Source organism: Adiantum capillus-veneris, chromosome 6 (assembly GCF_014529385.1).
Source record: "Adiantum capillus-veneris isolate H3 chromosome 6, ASM1452938v2, whole genome shotgun sequence".
NCBI lineage: Eukaryota > Viridiplantae > Streptophyta > Polypodiopsida > Polypodiales > Pteridaceae > Adiantum > Adiantum capillus-veneris.
In genome coordinates, this window is record NC_140936.1 from 19,919,175 (window position 1) to 19,939,243 (window position 20,069).

Below are 20,069 nucleotides of genomic sequence, written 5' to 3' on the forward strand. Positions count from 1 at the left end.
TTGAGACAAGTGTCCCCCTTTCCCCTTTGAGAGAGAGGGCTAGATAAATGCTAAATCAATTAATTAAATCTCCTAATTTACTATTGGACCCCTTGGGTGGCCAACCAATAGGCTTCATGCATCTCATGAAGGTAACATAGGTAGGGGCCTGACATGTGTCCCTGCTGCCTCTTCAAGCTTGGGCCTTCCTTGTGTGTGTGAGTGTGTGTTCTCTCTCTAGCCCCTAGAAAAAGGGCTCGCCCCCCTCTTTGTAGAGATCCTTTTGACTTTTGGTGCTCAAGCACCTTAGTCATCAAGCATGACTAAGCACTTGGACTAGGGGGTATTCCCACAAGCATCTCAGGCAAGCTTGTCAAAGCACCTCAAGTACCTTAATCATGTAGCAAGTCAAGCACCTCAAGCATGTAGCAGATCAAGCACCTCAAGCACCTTAATCAAGCACCTCAAGCACGACAAGCACCTCGAGCTTGGGCCGGGTTCCCGCCTCAAGCTCAGCCCTAGCTTACCTAAGGTCAAAGGACTTTTACACACATTATTGGAGGTCTTCAATGAAGCTAACCCTAAGGTCTTATGCTCCATTGGTTAGCCTTGCTCTTTGATAGACCATCTCTCATTTGGGCCCCTTTACCATTGGCCCCGTGTTGAGATAGATCTATAAGCACATATCTATATCTTAACACTTGTTCCCGTTTATTCTCCCACATTAAGTGATCAATTTAATATGAGAAAATCATTTGGGTTGGTTAGATATTAGATTTTATGACAGCTCTTGTTACTACACCGCCGCTTGGCATTGTCCCTCGGTGTGGGTTCTCTAATAACTTCCTGTTTTGAATTCTATTATAATAATTTTGCTTTTTGAGTTGACTTGATTTTTTGTTTTATTTTGTTATTTTTGAGATTTTCACCCAAAAAAAGAGAAAAAAAAGGCAGGGAAAATCCATAATCCAGAGGAAGTAAAGTCTGAAGAGTTGCCTGAGCAATACAAAGAGAAGAAGGTATAGGAATGTCAGAGGTAAGAGAAGAATGTTGATCAGCCTTCAACAACAACATGAGGCCAAACATGATTGAGAATGGTCATCAAACTCCGAGATGGCCTTCAAGGACAAAGGAAGTTGGTGATCGACTAAACGAAAGAAGTCATCAAGTGTAAAGTTGCCATCAGACACTTCACGTGACCTATAAGGCCATATACATGAAGTAGATCTTTATACTGTAAATCTTCTATCTTGTATGTGACTTAATGAAGCCTAACAAACAAATGGGACTAACTGTACTAAAAAAAACAAAAGGGGTAGAAACGACGGTTCACTCATCTATTAATTTCTGGTCTTTATCATTGGTTCTACATGTGTTTGGTAGCTTGAAAGTGCAAGAGATGAAAAAAATTAGCTTGTATGCCAAATACAAGCCCAAATCAAGCCAAACTTTGTCAGGAGGCTATGCATAGAGAATACAAGTTAAGGGTTGTTATTAAAAAAAAAAAGTCTAACCCTTAGGCAAAGATGCAATTTTTTCAAATATGAAGCCATGATTGCCATCTACATACCCTTTACATCATGTATATGAATTTTTGGGCAAATGGACCATGATAGCTCATAGATGGGCATTTATCGCGAATGATGTCAGATAAACCCTTTTGATGCAAGCTACTAACTTGGGAATTAATTGGGGTTTGTCGGGCTTTAATTAAGTCATGTATCAAGTAGAAGCAGTATAATGATTTACAAATCACACAAAACATAACAATGGCAATTGCAACTTTGATCACCTTGATGCAGGAACAAAGGAGTCACCAACGAAAAGAGTAGACACAAAAGTAATCAAAGGATCTCAAAAGATTGTCCTTGATGATGCGAATCAAATGCTGGACATGGGTTTTGAACCTCAAATCAAAAAAATTATCTCCCAGATTCAACCTGACAGACAGACTTTGTGTTGAAGTGCCACTTGGCCTAAAGAAGTTGAAGGTTTAGCCAAACAATTTCTACAGAATCCTTACAAAGTTGTCATTGGCTCACAAGATCTGAAAGCCAATCACTCAATTCTAAAGATTGTAGAAGTTGTTTCTGAGAATCACAAATACTCAGAATTGAAATATTTACTGGAGCAAGTAATGGATGGAGCTTTCTCTATCCATGATGATAAGAGTCAAGCTTAAGGAGATGGGTTCTTTCAAAATTTAGATATGGCAATAGACCTATCACGAAAAAAACAAATACTGAGCAAAACGACAACAAAGACCTCACCGACATCGACAACCAGGTCATGTCAGGGATGACATGATCACGGAGGGGGGGAGTGTCGACGGCTAGGTCAACGCACAACATAACTCAACAAAGCCTTATTCTCTGAGAGTTATGGCATGCTGAGGATTATGATCATAAACATCATTTGTAATAAGTAACTAGTCTAGTTGCAGAAGCTGGGGTACAATGGCACTTCCAGATTGTAAATACCAAGCCATTCAACCCCTTGAACTCTATTTTTGGTTAACTTAAGGTGACCTTAGTATATAAGGTACCTAGGTCATTTTTGTAAGAAGAACTATTATCATAATGAAAAAGTTTTAAGCTGCCGTAGATTGTGTGTGAGAGAGAGCGTGAGCTTCATCTTGGTGCTACTCCCCGCTCGTTCATCACATTGTAGATACGACTGCACCACTACACTAGCCTCGGCCAGAGCTACTCATCGACGCTAAGCATTCCTCATGGAACAGAGCGAACGCACTCACGTATCTACGAGCTATTTGTGGCTGTAAGTATATCAAATGATGTCTGTTTTTAGCATGCAAGTATCATTAGAATCGTGGCGACATAAGCTACACATAAGTACTCATAGATTTTAGTTTTGGACACTTTCAAAAATCCGGCTCTGTCTCTTTTTCAGATGGGTCTAGAGCTAGACTTTTGAGTGTAAAGACTTAGGGACACGTGTATCCTAGTGAGAGGATGGTGTTCCATAAGTTTCATACGATTTTGGCATGGTTTGATGAGTTTCCTTCCGTTTGTGTGTATGCGGTTAGGTGGTGTAGTTGAGAGCAGTGAGACTCTAGGTTGTGGTTTAGTTGGCCTTCCAGAGTGTTGTATGTGTAGGATGGTCTCAGCCTGACAAGCTAAAGAGATTTCCTCCGTGTGCCTATTGTGTCATTTGTGTCCTCGATTGACATTATGTTGATCTAGGTTGTGTTACATGCACTTTATAGGTGGTGTGTTTCGCTCCCGCAATAAGTAGGATTATTTTTATCTAATCATGGGGGGGGTAAGCACATGGCCCCCACCCTAACACCCACCAAAAGACCATTGTCTTGGCATGATTTGAGAGGAGGTACAACTAGATGTCCCCTCTAGTGGGTGGGTGGTCACTGCAGCTAGAGGGAGGAAATATACAATGATTCTAAGCTTGAAAATTACAAAGATATGGAATAGAGTGAAGGGACAAAAGGGTAGAAATAAGTTCAACAAGTTTACATGTAGTGTTTTTTCACTCACTAGCCATGTGACAACTAAAATGAAGTGGAGAAGAAGAAGAAGAAGAAGAAGAAGAAGAAGAGAGTTTTAACTTCGTAGGAACTATCCCAAGAGACCTTAAAGATCTATCCAACGAGGAGATTTGAACTCAAGACCTGTTATTCAAGAGGGAAATGGCATAACCAACCTACCACACTTGGGTGATAGAAAGGTTATACCGTTTTCCTCTTCTTATTAGCACCCCCCCGAGAAGAAGAGCATTAAAAATCATTATTGGATTGATGCTTCGTCGTCATAGCTTGTCGAGACATGCCTTCAATGCTATCACTCCTTTTTAAATTTGCTTTTCGTGATTTTGATATTTCCTTCGTCGTCGACAACAATTGTCAAAGTTGTCCTACCATTCTTTGTGTGGTGAGTGCATTTTTGAGTTCTTGATGTTTGTTTGTGTGTGTGTGTGTGTGTGCGTGCGCGCATTGTGGCATGTATAGTTGTGTGTGTGTGTGTGTGTGTGCGTGCGCGCATTGTGGCATGTATAGTTGTGTGTGTAGGGGTGTTGAGAGAGAGAGATTGAGAAAGTAGAAGAACGGGAGAGTGTGTGTGAGAGAGAAAGACAACGCTACTTCGAGAAGGGGGAGAGAGCATTTGTGAATGTGTATGTGTGTGTTTGTATGTGCATTGAGAAGGAAGAGAGGGGAAAATCTATTTTTTCTTCTTATAGGGATAATCCAAGAGAGTGAAAGAAAGTCATTGTGCGTGTGTATCTGCATTGAGAAAGAGAGAGAAGAAAAAAATTATTTTTTCTCTTATTGGTCTGATGCAAGAAAGTGAAAGAGAGTAACTGTGTGTGTGTGATGGATAGATAGAAAGATAGATAGATAGATAGAGAGAGAGAGAGAGAGAGAGAGAGAGAGAGAGAGAGAGAGAGAGAGAGAGAGAGAGAGAGAGAGAGAGAGAGAGAGAGAGAGAGAGAGAGAGAGAGAGAGAGAGAGAGAGAGAGAGAGAATGTGCATTGAGAAAGGGAGAGAGGAAAATATCTATTATTTCCCTTTTATTGGACTGAGTCGAGAGAGTGGAAAAAGAGTAATTGTGTGTGTGTGTGTGTGTGTGTGAGAGAGAGAGAGAGAGAGAGAGAGAGAGAGAGAGAGAGAGAGAGAGAGAGAGAGAGAGAGAGAGAGAGAGAGAGAGAGAGAGAGAGAATCTTCTTGGAAGGGAGTGAGGAGCCCATTGGATGGAGGCAGAGGTGGTGGAAAACAAACCTCTTTGGTGTTATGCATTGGGTGGAGATGGGGGAGGTGGAAAATAAACCTCTTTTGTGTTATGCATGAAAGAATCTTCTTGGAAGGGAGCGAGGAGCCCATTGGGTGGAGCCGAGGAGGTGGAAAACAAACCTCTTTGGTGTTATGGGGGATTGACGATACCTTGTAGTCCATCTCATATTTTTGAAAATATGCAATACTTATAGCATTTTAGTGATGCACACTGCAGAGCAATTTGCAATTGATTTGCTAACGAAAGGCTTATTTTTGAGCTCATCTTGGATCCTTATCCTCTCTTTTCTAGTAGCTCCCATTACAAGAGGGCCACTAGCCTCTTGTTTTAGCACATACACTGCTTGAGTTGTAGCCCCTAAAAGCTCCATGCAGGATGGTGTTTTGCTCTAGTTGTCACATGTTTTGCAATTAGTCTCACAAATTGTGTGAGACCATGGTTTCAAAGCACATTGATGTTGTCTAAGCTGTGCTTGTGCAATACGGGGCCTTAGAGGACATTCGCACTAGGCAAGGATTAACATCCATTGCCAGCGTCATCTCTAGAAAACTCTACCCCCCCCCAAAAAAAAAAGAAAAAACCGGCGGAATTACCTAAATTGTGTGAGACCATGGTTTCAAAGCACATTGATGTTGTCTAAGGTGTGCTTGTGCAATACGGGGCCTTAGAGGCCATTCACACCAGGCAAGGATTAACCTCCATTGCCAACCTCATCTCTAGAAAACTCTAACTGCCCCCCCCCACCTGGTATTTCTACCAAAACAGGCGGAGTTACACAAACCCCTGTCTCATTCTTCTTTCTTGGCAGCAAGGCCTCCTGCGTGCGAAACCCTTCTTAGTCACTAGTGCGTGAATTTGGCTAACTAAGCCCAAGGATAGACGCTTTGCCTTATTGCATCATTGCTTAGGTGGCCTGCCCACTGTATATATTGAACCAATGCTGATTTCGCTGCACGGTACCGTATTTCTGGCGGAAAAAAGCGCTGCTTAATTGCTGTAGCTATCTGTCGCGCATCAATATCATCTACAGCATCAACACCTGAGTTGGGCGATCGCGGGCAGCTTTCAATTTGAAGGGGTTTCATGCCACGAAACATGGAATCAGACTCTTCTGCTCGTCGCCGCTTTCAAGTTATGAACGCCCACTTACAGCCCGTGCCTCCAGCAAGTAAAGCTTCTTTCGTGTCTGTGTGTACCTGTGTGTTTCTGTTTATTCTTTCGTCTGAGGGGCAATGTTTGACTATCATTTTCATATTTTGGAAAGAACAGTAGCTCAAGTGTTCAAACTTGTGGGAAGGGAAGAAGGATGGGTTGGGGGGAGGGCGGGTTGTTCTGGAAGTTTTTTTGCTGGTATTAGCAGCACAACTATGCTATGAACATTCAAACTTGATGTTTTCCTGTTCCATTTCTGTCAAATGACCTCGTTGCGTTTGCGGGCAATCCATTGCAGTTATTTGAGGGGTCAAAATTTGACTGTTTTTTTCCATATTTTGGAGAAAATGCTTGCTTTCATTTATACAGTAATAGTGATCGATTCATGCAATCCGACACTGTGTGTATGTTATACTTATTGATGTATCTGAACCGAAATACTTTCCGAGTTTGTTGCTCTTACAATTCGAACATATCTGAATTTGGAAGGACCATAGTTCAAGGTGTCAGGATTTCTGTATTCTTCTAGCCATCTTGTTTTTAATTCTGACCATGTGAGATTGGCCTAACAAGAGACAATCAGGACTTTTTAAAGCTTCAGGGCAAACCACATACACGTAAAGTCTCAACTCGAATGTTACAACTTTTAAAGTTTCATAGTTTCTCATGTCCAGTCTGACACTGACTAGCATTCAGCAATACTGGTTGGATGCCATTGTGAGGCTCTATTCAAATTTGCAAATTATCTGGCCATGCTGGCTGTCCCACTTTTTGATGTTAGGGGCCACATTTTGATTAATTGAACTCTGTCTAGTCCAAAATTGGACTTGAAAAAGTCGTAGAAAAAAATTATTCTTAGCATGGTTTTGTGGTTTGACAATGATATACCCGTGAATGATGTCGTGGGCTCTGTTGTGGTTATTTTTGTTTGCAATTATATCCACCTTAATCATGCATTAAAAGACAGTTGCTGGAAATATACATTTTCGTTTACAATTCTATGCACCTCAATCATGCAATGAATGGATCTGGTCTGATAAAGAAAGCTTGGAGAAGAGTTTGAGATTTACAAGCTTAGCTTCTTGTTCTTTAGGAGAAATCAATGGGCTATCCCTGCAACCAACAGCGGGAGAATTTTTTATCAGTAATCCTCGTCTACCTAAGCATATATAATTTTCCTTTTAGTTGGAGATCGAGTATAAGCAATTTTTCTTTCTTGGAACAGAGGAAGGCTATAGTGTTGTGTTGCCAGAAAAGCTGAGTGCTGGTAATTGGAATGTTTTTAGGTAAGTAATTCATTCGATCGATCCTTAAGAAAATCTAGTATGGCCCCACTGGCTGCTCATAATTGTTTAAAATTGTAGGTCAGCTCGATCTCCATTGCAGCTTGTTGATCATTTTCTGGATCATCCAGAGATCAGAACATTACATGACAACTTTTTGTAAGTTGATTATTTGATTAGTTTACGGGGGTGGTTATGCCTGTTGAGTCTTGATATCTGATGGGATGTGTGCTGATTCTGGATATTTGGTAGGAATTCTATAAAGGAATTTCAAGACTTGAAGTACCTTGGCTCAAGGATTCGCGAAGATGGCAGTGTTGGAGAGTAAGTACTTAATTATAACAATGGACAGCTTACATATTTTTGACATGCTTGTGACAAGGGAACTAAAACGACCAAGAGCTTCACAGTGATATTTGGTAGTTGCTATTGCAAAAGATAATTATGGGATACAATTAATGGGCTAGTTTTGTCGATCGTTTGAATCGTAGAACTCATGTATGATGGCCTTTCCTCCTCCATACCTTACCTGGTTCTTGTTACTCTTGGTTTCTTTAACTTAACAGTTTATTGTTCTTAAGCTGTTGTCACTTTGGACCAGTAGTTGGATAAATCAACACTATATGCTACTACAACCTTCGAGAATTGAATAATCAGTATCGAAACAGGTTGGAACAAGAGACTGAAGGGAGAAGATAGAATGACACCATTTAGAATGGTCTATGGAACGGAGTAGTGTACCCATGGAATTTGTCACAAACTGTTGACGTGTCAAGCCACTGAAGAATGGAATCAACTTGCAGATCTCGGCCGAGGAGTCTAAACCCTAAGAAGAAGCAACAAAAGCAGCAGAAGCAGCAGACGAAGTCTTACCAATGTACGGGACCCCGTCCGATGGGGCCCAGGTGACATAAAGATATTCAATAAAGCAGAAACATACTCAGAAGAATGCGTAAAAAAACTGATGACGTGGCAGCCTATACGAAATCCCCGAATTCGCGTTGACATGCTGACATGGCAGCTGTACGAATGCCTGAAATTCGCGCTGACATGCTGACGTGGTAGTTGTACGAATTTCCTCAAAACGTGTTGGCAGCTTTTGGACCAACTGCTTTTGAGTTGGCAGCTTTTCATGTAACTGCTGTACGAATTTCCTCAAAACGTGCTGGCAGCTTTTGGCGCTAGTACTTTTTGGACCAGCTGCTTTTGAGTTGGCAGCTTTTCATGTAACTGCTTTTAGGCCAAGAGCCTTTAAATATGTGCCACGGCCTATTTCTCTGTCATGCTTCTACGGGAAGGTGCAGAGGATGGAGTACGGGCATTGTAGTGAGTTCAAGCAATATAAAGCATAACAGGGAATGGCCGTTTTCAGGTCTCCGTTCCTCGTTCCCATTCCAAGTTCCCGTTCCGAATCCCCATTCCGTGTTTCAAACGTGAGTACCTGTAACAGGGAATGGCATTTTGTTCCGCGTTCCCGTTCCGCGTTCCCGTTCCGCGTTCCCGGTCCGGTTTCCCGTTCCTGGTAACTATGATATAAAGAAACACCGAAAGGGGCGCCTCTTGGGGTGGAACTCCACCACTCCCCGTCTTGTGTGTCGTGCACTTTTTATCTCTTTCAGTTTGGTTGTTATTTGAAGTGCTTAAAGTTGTTGAGTCTGTTCTTTTCCATTGGCACGTGCGTCGTGGTGCCCGTTGTCCCCGTGACAGTGATATCAGAGCTTTAGGCGTGTGTTTTTCAGAAAGCATACCGGTCCTAAGAAAGAGCAGACAGAGCACTTTGGCGCTTCCAAAGTTTATTGGAAATTCTAAAGAATCTTCGTTTGGAAGTTCTAAAGAATCTTCGTTTGGAAGTTCTAAAGAATCTTCGTGTCTTGACCCCGGACTTATTAGCCACTCTCACCCTTACTTCATCGCGTATCGGGCGCGCTCCTGTCTTTATTGCTCTGTCTTACAGGGCATAAGCCATAAAGATCACTTGCAGAGCGAGCTGCCGTTTTTCTCAGACGCAGTGCCATGCAGTGGTGGATGTCTATAGCTACCAAGCCGCACACTCCAAGGAGTTGGTAAGCTTTTAAGAAAATTTTTGCCCAAAGTTATATGCCTTCAGATATCTTTCTTCGCAATGCAGCTTCTGGTAGAGTGGGGTATCGTGAAATGCTTGCCAGAGAAATCCTAGCAGAATACGACTTGATTGGACACCTCGCTGAGGTGTCTCTTCTTGAGCTGATAACCTCGGAGGTTTAGTGAGATTGCTATGTCTCGGGACTACCATCACCGCCACAGGGACACTGTCTATCCAAGAGCTAATGGACCATGCTACAATCGGCTACGACTTTATGGAAGGAACCTAACCCTAATTTTTGGTGCAAGTTTCAGGATGGAAAGTCAGTCGACTTTTCGAGCTCGATTGATGTCGAGATTGCTTTTTAAGTTTGAATCTGTTTGAGAACTTGTTTGGTGATCTTGTTTAGAATGTGTTTGAAATGGATGGTATCTGTTTTGAACCTGTCTTGGTGCCAATTTGAACTGTTTGACTCTGGTTTGAATACTGGTTTTAATGTCACAGGTTTGGGCACCCCAAGTCTAGAATTTGTCGCGACATGAGAGAGATTCACTTAAACACTTCAAAACTTTAGATCACAGTTCAATTCGAGACAGCACGGCTTGGCGTAGTTACGTGCCCAAAAGTAGTGGCCCCAAAAGCTGACGCCCCTTTCGGTATTTCTTTTTATATTAACAATTTGAGCAAAGTTACAACTGCCCGCGGGACCTCTGCTTAGACTCTGCGTCCAAATGCTCTGAAGAGTGAGGCCCTTAGGGCTCTTTTATTCTTACAAGGGATGCCAAAAGCAGAGCCCCAAAAGCAGTAAACTCAAAAGCAAAAAGTCCCAAAAGCAACTTGTTCCAAAAACTGCCATAAAAAGTTAGCAGTGCAAAAAGCGGAATTCTGTACAGTTCTGCAATGTTAGCAGCTGTCAGCGCGTCTCATAGGCGTCTACAGCCTGTCAGCGTGTCTCACGGGCGTCCGTACTGTTTGTCCATGTCAGTAGCTCTGCCGTGTGTGTGTGTTCAGGTAGCACTGCCACGTCATTAATTTGTGACATTCAATGCTTGGTGATTTACTACCGAGTGAAGTAGTGAGAAATGTTGTTTTGGTATTGTCTGAACTTCGGAATGACGCAGACAGGATGTCTGGGGAGCGTTTCGTTGTATTCTTGAAAACCTCGGAACGACGCAAGTGGGATGTCTAGGGAGCGTTTCGTTGTATATTGGAAAACCTCCGAACGATGCCAACGGTATGTCTGGGGAGCGTTTGGTTGTATGCTTGAACCTCCAAGGGATGCATGTTGCGGTTTGGGGAACGTTTGGTTGTATCAGTCCTTTGAACTCATGGCCCGAACCTTTTTAGGTTATTTGCAGGGGAAGTGACGAGGTAGTCGTCATACTGCAGACCGTCTGTCTCGGGGGAGTGCTTAGTGGCGTTCGTTGTGTCTTGTAACATGCATATGTGAGCATTTGTGTTGCATTGTGATGTGCCAACCACTAAATATTCCTTTTTGGATGAGATACTTCTGGGAAGTCAACGATCTAGGATATCAAGAGTTCCGATTCGTAATGAGACTCCTTTTTGGATGAGATACTTTTTGGATGAGACTCCTTTTTGGATGAGATACTTTTGGGAAGTCAACGACCAAGGATATCAAGAGCTCCAATCGGGAATGAGACTCCTTATCGGATGAGATTTTCTAGGAAGCCAATGACCCGGGAAATCAAGAACTCCGATTTGGAATGAGAAAACTTATGGTCCTTGGATTGTCCATGGGAATGACTGTCGGATTTTTTTTGAGCTAACTTGAGTTGTTTTGTAGATATGTTGTAATCGTGGACGATTACTTTCTTTCAAGAAGGGGGGATGTCACAAATTGCTGAAGTGGCAAGCCACTAAAGAATGGAACCAACTTGCAAATCCCGGCCGAGGAGTCTAAACCCTAAGAAGAAGCAATTGAAGAAGCAGAAGCAGCAGAAGAAGTCTTATCAATGTATGGGACCCCGTCCGATGGAGCCCGGGTGACATAAATATATTCAATAAAGCATAAACATACTCAAAAGAATGCGTAAAAAATTGATGACGTGGCAGCCTATATAAAATCTTGGATTTCGCACTGACATGCTGACGTGGCAGTTGTGTGGATTTCCACAAAACCGGCTGGCAGCTTTTGGCGCTAGTACTTTTTGGACCAGATGCTTTTGGGTTTGAAGCTTTTCATGTAACTGCTTTTTAATAAAAGAGCCTTTAAATAAGTGTCACAAGATGGGCACCACGTGCCAATAGAAAAGAATAGATTGAACAGACTTTTAGCACTTCAATAACAAATGAAAAGAAAGAGAGAGAGCACATGTGATGCAGAGTGGTGGAATTCGACCCCAGAGAGTCCTTGCCCCAAACATTGGCGTCCGTTTCGATATTTCTTTATATTGCTTCAATTGAGTACAATGCCGGTACTCCAATCCCTGCGCCTTCACATTGAAGCATGCAAGAGAATGAGCCCTCTACATTAAAGGCCCTTGGCCTTGAAAAGCACTTACATGAAAAGCTATAAACTCATAAGCAACTGGCCCAAAAGCAGATGCCCAAAAACTACCAGCGCAAAAGCAAAAATCCGTACAGCTCCGCCACATCAGCAGCTAGCGGAAAACGTGGGATTCCGTACAATCTGCCACGTCAGCAGTCAGCGTAAAATCCGGATATCGGTATAGCAGCTGCCACATCATCTGCTCGCAAATTAGCCTCTTTGTGTGTGTGTGTGTGCGCGCGCTGGATCCACCTATATTTTAATGCCTTTATGTCACTTGGGCCCCATCGGACGGGGTCCCATAAGTTGGTAGGACTTCTTCTTCTTTAGAAATAGGCTACTCGGCAAGACTTTGTAAGTCGGTAAAACTTCTCATGTTGCTTCAGCTTCTTCACTTAGAGTTTAGGCCTTTGAGCCGAGATCTGCAGGTTGGCTCCGTTCTTCAATGGCTTGACACGTCAGCAGTTTGTGACATCCCCCCTTTTTGAAAGAAAGTAATCGTTCGCGATTACAACATTTGCAAAACAATTCAAGTTAGCTCAAACATTTCCGAGGGTCATTCTGAGGGACAATTACTTTCTCAATCCAAATTTGAGCTCTTGATTTCTTGGGTCGTTGGCTTCCCAGAAGAATCTCATCCAATAAGGAGTCTCATTCCAGATCGGAACTCTTGATATCCTGGGTCGTTGACTTCTCAAAAGTATCTCATCCAATAAGGAATATTTAGTGGTTGGCACATCACAATTCAAGTTCAAAACAGACACCATCCATTTCAAACAAATTTTCAGACAATACTTTCTCAAACAGAGTTCAAAAGTATCTAACTATAAAACAACTAGAGAGTTCATTCAGGGTTTTGTTCAGACAACCGAACTTTGAGGACGACTGGCTTGCCCTTCTGCATCACAGTGATGGTTCGGTTCCGAGCCTTAAGAGTCACATCATTCTGGTCATGCCAAGGCATGTCCAAGAGAGTCACAATTGCCCAACTTCATAATGTGAAAATCAGCTTTTCCATGATAATCTTGGATAGTGACTGGAAGAGCACCAACGAGCGGTGCCACTTTTTGAGTTTGCCCTGTGGCTAGCTCGGATTCAATTTCTCCACCCTGTGCATCATAATCAAAGTGCATCTGCTTCAAGAATTGTGGATGGATAAAGTTCTCTTTAGCTCCGGGTCAAAGAAAATAAGGGCTTTAAAGCCATTTATTTTTCCTTATGCTCGGCACAATTTATTGATACTCTCAAGGCATATGCCATAGATATCAGGGACTAGTCCAATAGCGGGTCTAGCTCTCTTAGCTGGAGGTGGTGCTAGGGTTCTGTCGACCATTGGTGCGGGCGTTGGGTCCGTTGGTCTATCAATGCGATGGGGACAACTAGAATGGTTATGCCTTGTTTGAAAGCATCCAAAGCATCGGCATTCTTGTAGTAAGGTGTCTCGTTGTTGAGGCGTCAAACGAGGCCTTTGCGGTTGATTTTCACGAGACTCCAGAGAATTTGTTCGTTGTTGCCGAGAGTTGTGGTTAGTGGCCGGAGGTTCTTCTGTGGTAAACTCTAGCTTTCTCTTCATCAGTTTGTAGCCGACCGCGGCATGGTCCATAAGCTCTTGCATGGTGGAGAATTGCTTGGAGAGAGAATATTCCTGCACTGGTGATGGTAGTCCAATGGTGTATCGCTCGCATTGGGCCTCCAAGGGAATGAACCTAAAGGACGCTGGAAGGTACACGTCAAGAAACCTTTGGTTATAATCGTCCATGGTTTCGGTGGCAAGCATTTTCAAGTTGCCTCACTCTGCCAAAATCCGGACTTCAAAGAGAGAAGTCATGTAATTGCGTGCAAAGAGTGTCTTGAAAGCTTGCGAGGTCCTTGGAGCATGTGCTTGTGTCGCGATTGAACTCCACCACTGCATAGCATTATCTTTAAGAAATCCTGTTGCTCGAGAAATCTTGGATTCTTTTGTATAGTTCCCCAGAGCATAGATGTTGTCGAATTGCTGTAGTAACTGCAATGCTTTCTTCGTATCTTTCACCCCAGAAAAAGTGAAAGATTTGATTGTCGTGCCGCCATCCTTGAAATCTTTTGGTTGGTTAGGCACCTATCCCGGGTACGGATAGTAAGGGTATCCATATGGGCTCCAACCGTTGTAGCCTGGTGGCAGTGGTGGTGGGGGCAATGGCGATTGCACAAGGTCAAGGTTAGATGGCTGCACCATATTCTTGAAGACTCCCCCGATTAGAACAGATGGCTGGGAAGGTTGCCGGTTGGAAGCTCTCGTACTTTTTGGTGTTGGAGGAGGTACCACTTGGAGCATCAGAGGGGGTAACATGTAGTTCAAAAACTGCTGAAAACTTTGAAGCATCGGAAGTTTTGCTGAGGATGCCGTGAAAAAATGTCGCGAAGCTCATCCAGGAGAAACTGCAAGTATTCTGCTGAATCCATAAACGCAATGTCTTGTGTTCTTTATGGCTTATGTCTTGTAAGACAGAGCGGTGAAGACGGGAGCGCGCCTGATGCGCGATGAAGTAAGGGTGGGAATGGCTAATAAGTCCGCTCGGGATACGAAGATTCTTCAAGTAATGGTCTTTTGCCGGTCTTGCTGAGAAGATGGAGTGCAAGTTGCCGGAGCTCCTTCTGTTGCTTTTTCTGCTTGTATTGAGTGACCACTGGGTTTCTTTTATATTTCCTTAGCAATTTGCCCTACTTACTTTTCCAAAGAAAGTGACTTATTAATAAATAAGTGAAAATGTGTATTTTGGGAAAAAGGGTTCTATGCTCTAAAAAATACTCCTGATGGGTACTGAATGTCATGCTCATGATCATGTTGTGTGCAATCAGAGGATATGCAACTAATCTAAGTTCCTGGACATGCACGGCCTGCGCACAGGCTCACAAAGGTGCCAGAACACTTCCTAGGCTAACCTGAACCCTAGACCTGAGATAGCTTGTCCACATGCACATAGGGTTAGATGTGCACGTGACACCGGAATAGGTGTTAGAAGTGACCAGCTCATTTCAACAAGGTCGAGGTAAAAGCTTGGCGTCATGGGGGCAGGCACCACGTGTCAACAATAGAAAAGAACTGATTGAACAACTTTAAGCACTTCAAATAACACTGAACTAAAAGAGATGTATGACACATGAGACGCGGAGTGGTGGAGTTCCATCCCAAGAGAGCACTGGCCCCAAACCCTGGCGCCCCTTTCGGTATTGCTTTATATTGCTTAAACTCAGTACAACGCCGATACTCCAGACTCTGCACCTCCACGCAGGAGCGTGCCAGAGAATGAGCCCTTGGCTCATATTTAAAGGCCCTTGGCCATGAAAAAATTCTCGAGAAGATAACGTTTAGGAAGTATGCGATAAGAATAGAGATGGATTCAATTGTTGTGAAAAGGTCCAAAGATAATAAGGTTCTTCAAGCCTTGATGCATCTCACGAGTTATGCTACACCTCGAAGGATGAGTGGATGGATCGACCGCTCATAAAGTGGCCAATGAAGCCACTTTTTTTGACGACCCTCCCGCTTAGCTGGGAGGAGTTCTGAGAGGATCGTCACGCTCCTTGCCACCCACAATACCTGAAGAGATTGAAAGAGGACTGTTGAGCTTGTCTCAACTGGGTAAACCTCTCGTGCCATATGCTAACTGCGTGTCACAACTAGGTGGGCAATGTTAAAGTTTATGTGAATACCTAGGGTGATCCCATTATTTAATTTTTCTAGTAGGTATTTATTTTACTTTGACATGATTCTGGGTAGGGCAATTTACTGAAGGGGGTACATGAGGCGCCCAAAGTACTCTATAAGAGGCACCTCTACCCCCATTGTATATAATCTAATTCATTGCCATGGTTGGTGAAGGTATACAATTTTGCTCCTTGTCCGCCTGCATGTGAAAGGCATGCCACCAAACTTCGCATTGTTTGCCTTGCCCGGCCCTCCGTGTGTGACACAGGCTCAAACATGTAACTGTATGCTCACAAGCAATTTTCCACTCCTCTGCCGCGGGCCTCACACATGTAACTTGTATCCTATGCCGTGGTGTTAGTGTGAATCTGCGGAATTAAGCTTGCAATAGACACTTTGAGTGTGTCTGAAAATCCGTTTTGAAAAATTCCACGTTCCAAATTCAATGGAATAATGTCAAATCATGTGCTTATTTTGAATGCATATAACATGTGTCACATTGGATCTCATGAGAGGGCACTGTCCCAACTGGTGTCTCTTTTGATATGATTGTCTATCCGAAGGCCATGTGGAGCCACCTTAGTGAGCATCCACCTTATAGTATGACGTAACCATGCCATCAACTATTCAAAATTTATGTATAGAGCTTTAAGCCTTATCTAAGCCCAAAAGCATCTTTGAATAATTGATCAAATCCTTGTGATCCTTGAACTCTTCAGGTTCTTCCACCCCACAAGGATAGGTCTTGAACTTTTGAAGGTATCTTTAAGGAGTCTCTGTCTTCGGAAGATCTCTTGTGATTTCTCAATATGCGGGTGAAGGATTCACATGGAGGAATCGTGAGTCTTTGCTTTTCATATTTCTAAGTTTTGCCTTTTTATATTTCTAAGTCTTGCCTTTTTATATTTTTAAGCCTTGCCTTTTCATATTATGCCAAACTCACTCGTTAGCAATGCTTGTCTCTAATTATTCTTTGCATCTCTTGAGACTTTTGAGATATGTCACCACCATATGGTGGCAATCCAGGTGTCTCACGTTCATAAACATTTTTAGTCCATTTTGCTCATATATGAGGTAGGTTCTTATGCCATGTATCACTATTCTAATAAGGTAGCTTTTTTATGTAGCTAGAGTCAACCCTAAATTTCCCCCACGCATGTGCTTCTCTCTTACTTAATGGTATAAGGGCAAGCAGGCAGTACCTATGACACGCTTCGGACGGCTTTTAAAAGAGATTTCACCGTGGTAACTTGTTTCAATTTGCTGCGCTTTTGCATCAGCCCTAAGTTTCAAGGGATTCTATCGAGCAAGGTAGTTCTCGTAAGCGGTACGGAACGAGACGCCGTACGAAACGTCTCGTTCCGTCCTGTTCGTCTAATGCGTTCCGTACGTTCAAAAATTTCCAGACGTTTATGACCATTGGCAGTATTTTGACTGTTGACTGGTGAATGTTGTAGACAGGTTTTGGAGCCATTTTGGAGCGCATTTTCACCACATTGGATCATATGGCATGTGCTAGAGCCAAGACATGCTAGAGCCCATCATCCATGTGAGATGATGTAACCTAAATTCTAATGACACTCCCTCTCTCCCACGCTCTCTCTCACTCATGAAGAGTCATCATCCATGCTCTCCCTCTCTCATGCTCTAGCCTCTTCCTATTTAAGCAATGCCTCTACATCTTGTTCTCGAACACTTACAACTACAAGCTCTCAACGCTCTCAAGCTCTCGATGCTTCCATGTTCTAGCTCTCAAGTGACAAGCTCTAGAGACTAGAGTCTTGCCTCTCCATCTTCTCTCCGATGGGTCTCTCCCTCTCAAGCTCCCATTGAATCTCTCATAATTCACGTCTCCATCTCTCTCCCCCCACCCCCACCCCACCCTTCCAAGTTCCCTCCCTCCCTCCCTTCCTCCTCGCGTTGCTGTGCTCCCGCGCTGCTGTGCTCCCCTCCCCCTCCCCTCGTGCTGCTGTGCTCCCGCGCTGCTGTGCCCCGCCCCCCCTCGCCCTGTTGTGCTGCTCGCGCCTGCTCTTGCTCGCTGCCTTACCCTCCCGCTCCCGCTCTCTCTCTACCCCTGCGTTGCCCCGCCTCCCCTCGCGCTGCCTCTGCAACCCCCCCTCCCCCCCCCCCCCCCCCCCCTTCTTTTCTTCTACGCGTAGTAAGTCATTTTTTTTTTTCCGGACATGGTATCAAATTCACTATGTTGTATCAGCTTGGTCTCATAGGTCAATTTGGCCTTTTGAAGACGTTAATATATCATTTTATTTCTTTTTGATGCTCCCCCTTCCCCCTTCCCCCCCCCCCCCCCCCCCCCCCCCCTCTCTCTTCTCTCTCTCTCTCTCTCTCTCTCTCTCTCGTCTGCACTCTATCGCTCCCCCTCCCTTGCCATACCGCCTCACGCTCCCCCACTTGCCCAGCTACCACGCCCGCTGCTAGTGTGGGTGCACACGTACGTTTAGTGACTCCTTGGCGGACGTCGATCAAGCATGAGGAAGCTGAACGTTAAAGCCGACCCCCTAGAGGATGCCATTCAAAAGTGCAAAGAGGAAATGATGGAGATCATTACTAAGATGAACCGCAATCTCTTGAGCACAATAAACATGCTCGAAGGACGTTGCTGATCCAAGAGAGCAAGATAAGTACGCTGGAAGACCGAGTGACGACTCAAGAGGAAGAGATTGCGTCGCTCAAGAAAGATCTCGCCGAAGCACGATCAAGAAACACATTGGAAGAGGGCGAACTGCAACCCTCAGTAATCGAAGAAATCAACACAATCAAGAAGCAAGTACGGGCCATCAAAGAGGGAGAAGAGCAACACAAAGAAATGACGACTTCTTGGGTAGATGTTCTTACCAAAACTCAACAGAAGGCGGATGAAGCCGAGAAATGGATCAAGGTGGCCAAGAAAGGAAAAGGCAAGGAGATAACGCCCACGTCCACACCCACTATCATTAATCAGACACTAGAGGAGGAGCAAAGGAGACGGGTGCGCACTTTACATGTGAGAATTTGCGGTCTTAAAGACAAAGGCAATGTGGACGAAGAAGTAAAAGAACTCACAGCCTTGATGGGGGTTCATGAGCCGACGCACACAAGGGCATGGAGAGTGGGCAACATAAAGAAAAATGGAAGCAGTGGAGAAACCTCAAAAGAAAGAGCACTCATCCTCCGTTTTCCCTCCATGGAAGCGAAGAAGTCCTTCTTGAAGAAAAGACCAACTCTTAAAGAGACTGGCATCTTTCTCGGGGATGATCTCACCCTCTCGTAGATTGCTCATATGCAGGAAGTAATGCCGGAGATTAGAGCGGCAAGGGGAAAAGGATCTATGCGTCTTGATGTAGGTGCTTTTGAGGATAGCTTTACTGGAAGAGACATCATCTTTTACTTTGAGACACACGAGACCCCTGGGCAATCCATGCCTCACATCAGTGGATACAGGTGGGAGACAGCCTACAGACAGGAGACACGCTCAGAGCACAGAGGGTGGGGCTCGGGGGGAGTGGCAGTGTAATTTAGAGAGGATCTGCAGCCACTGATACATATAGCCCGCAGGGATGAGCAGGCTAGGTACATGTGGGTGAGATTGAAAGCAGAGACAGGTAGATATCTCTACCTAGCTATTTGCTACTTTCCCCCGAGTACATTAGTTTATGCATCACCCAGAGGACAATCCCCTTTCTCTATTTTGGATGATGACATATGGGAGTTCTCTAGGGATGGTGACATTATCATCCTAGGGGACTTCAATGCTAGGACTGCCCATCACCAGGCAGTGTTTTATGATACTTCAGAGGAGATGCTAAGAGAGCTAGGTGTTGTCCAGACTATCACACGATGTGGAATATACTGAGTATGGGCGACACCTGATAGACATGGGCACTGCACATGGATTGGCCATCTTGAACGGCCTACAGAGATTTCCTACTGCGGGAGGTTTTACATGCTTCCCACACAGGCATGGAGCCAGCACAGTGGACTATGTCATAGCACAATCGAATCTCATCTCTAGTATCCAGGATCTCACAGTTGGGCCCAGACCGGTCGAGGTAGCAGAAGATCATGCTCTGGTGTCGATGACCATCTCTTTCCAGTTCAATGTAGCACACAGGCCACGAGTAGCAGCCCCTACTCGCTACACATTTACACGGGAGACGGATTCTGTATACATGGACGGGATCTACAGACGCCTATGCACTGAGAACCCGGGGCGACCTGTGGAGGAGCTAACTACTATACTGACACAGACATTACATGAGGAAGCAGCAGAAGCATACCCACACACCCAGCCTGAGCAGAGCCGCCGATCAGGGAGCATGCCTCAGAACAGTTGGTACGATAAGGAGTGCCGCCAGACTTCAGAGGGAGGTGCTTTTGGGGGACGTCACTCACAGACAGTCACAGATTGACTTCCGACGCCTGGTACGGCGGAAGAAGAGGGCTTTTTTGGCTCGACTCGAGCAGGATCTATATCAGGTATTCTTGAGTCAGGACTCGCGTGAGGCGTGGCGGCTCTTTCATGAGCAGTCCCCCCCCCCCCCCCCCCCCTGCTATTTCCTCCACAGAGACCTGGGGTCAGTACGCATAATCTTTGTACATAGTACCTGGACAGCCCCCCTCCCCAACCCCCCCG

The 20,069-nt window shown here is 44.4% G+C and overlaps 1 protein-coding gene across 1 annotated transcript in view; it reads left to right on the forward strand.

The window, feature by feature from the left end:
* The first annotated feature begins 5,691 nt into the window (after positions 1–5,691).
* Positions 5,692–20,069, forward strand: part of LOC147455224 (long chain acyl-CoA synthetase 6, peroxisomal-like) — an 83,284-nt gene continuing 68,906 nt past the window's right edge. The window contains exons 1-5 of the mRNA XM_086514057.1: positions 5,692–5,910; positions 6,988–7,038; positions 7,120–7,180; positions 7,259–7,336; positions 7,430–7,501. Of these exons, the coding sequence (XP_086370183.1) occupies positions 5,826–5,910; positions 6,988–7,038; positions 7,120–7,180; positions 7,259–7,336; positions 7,430–7,501 (347 nt within the window). The 5' untranslated portion in view covers positions 5,692–5,825. The remainder of the gene's footprint in view (positions 5,911–6,987; positions 7,039–7,119; positions 7,181–7,258; positions 7,337–7,429; positions 7,502–20,069) is intronic.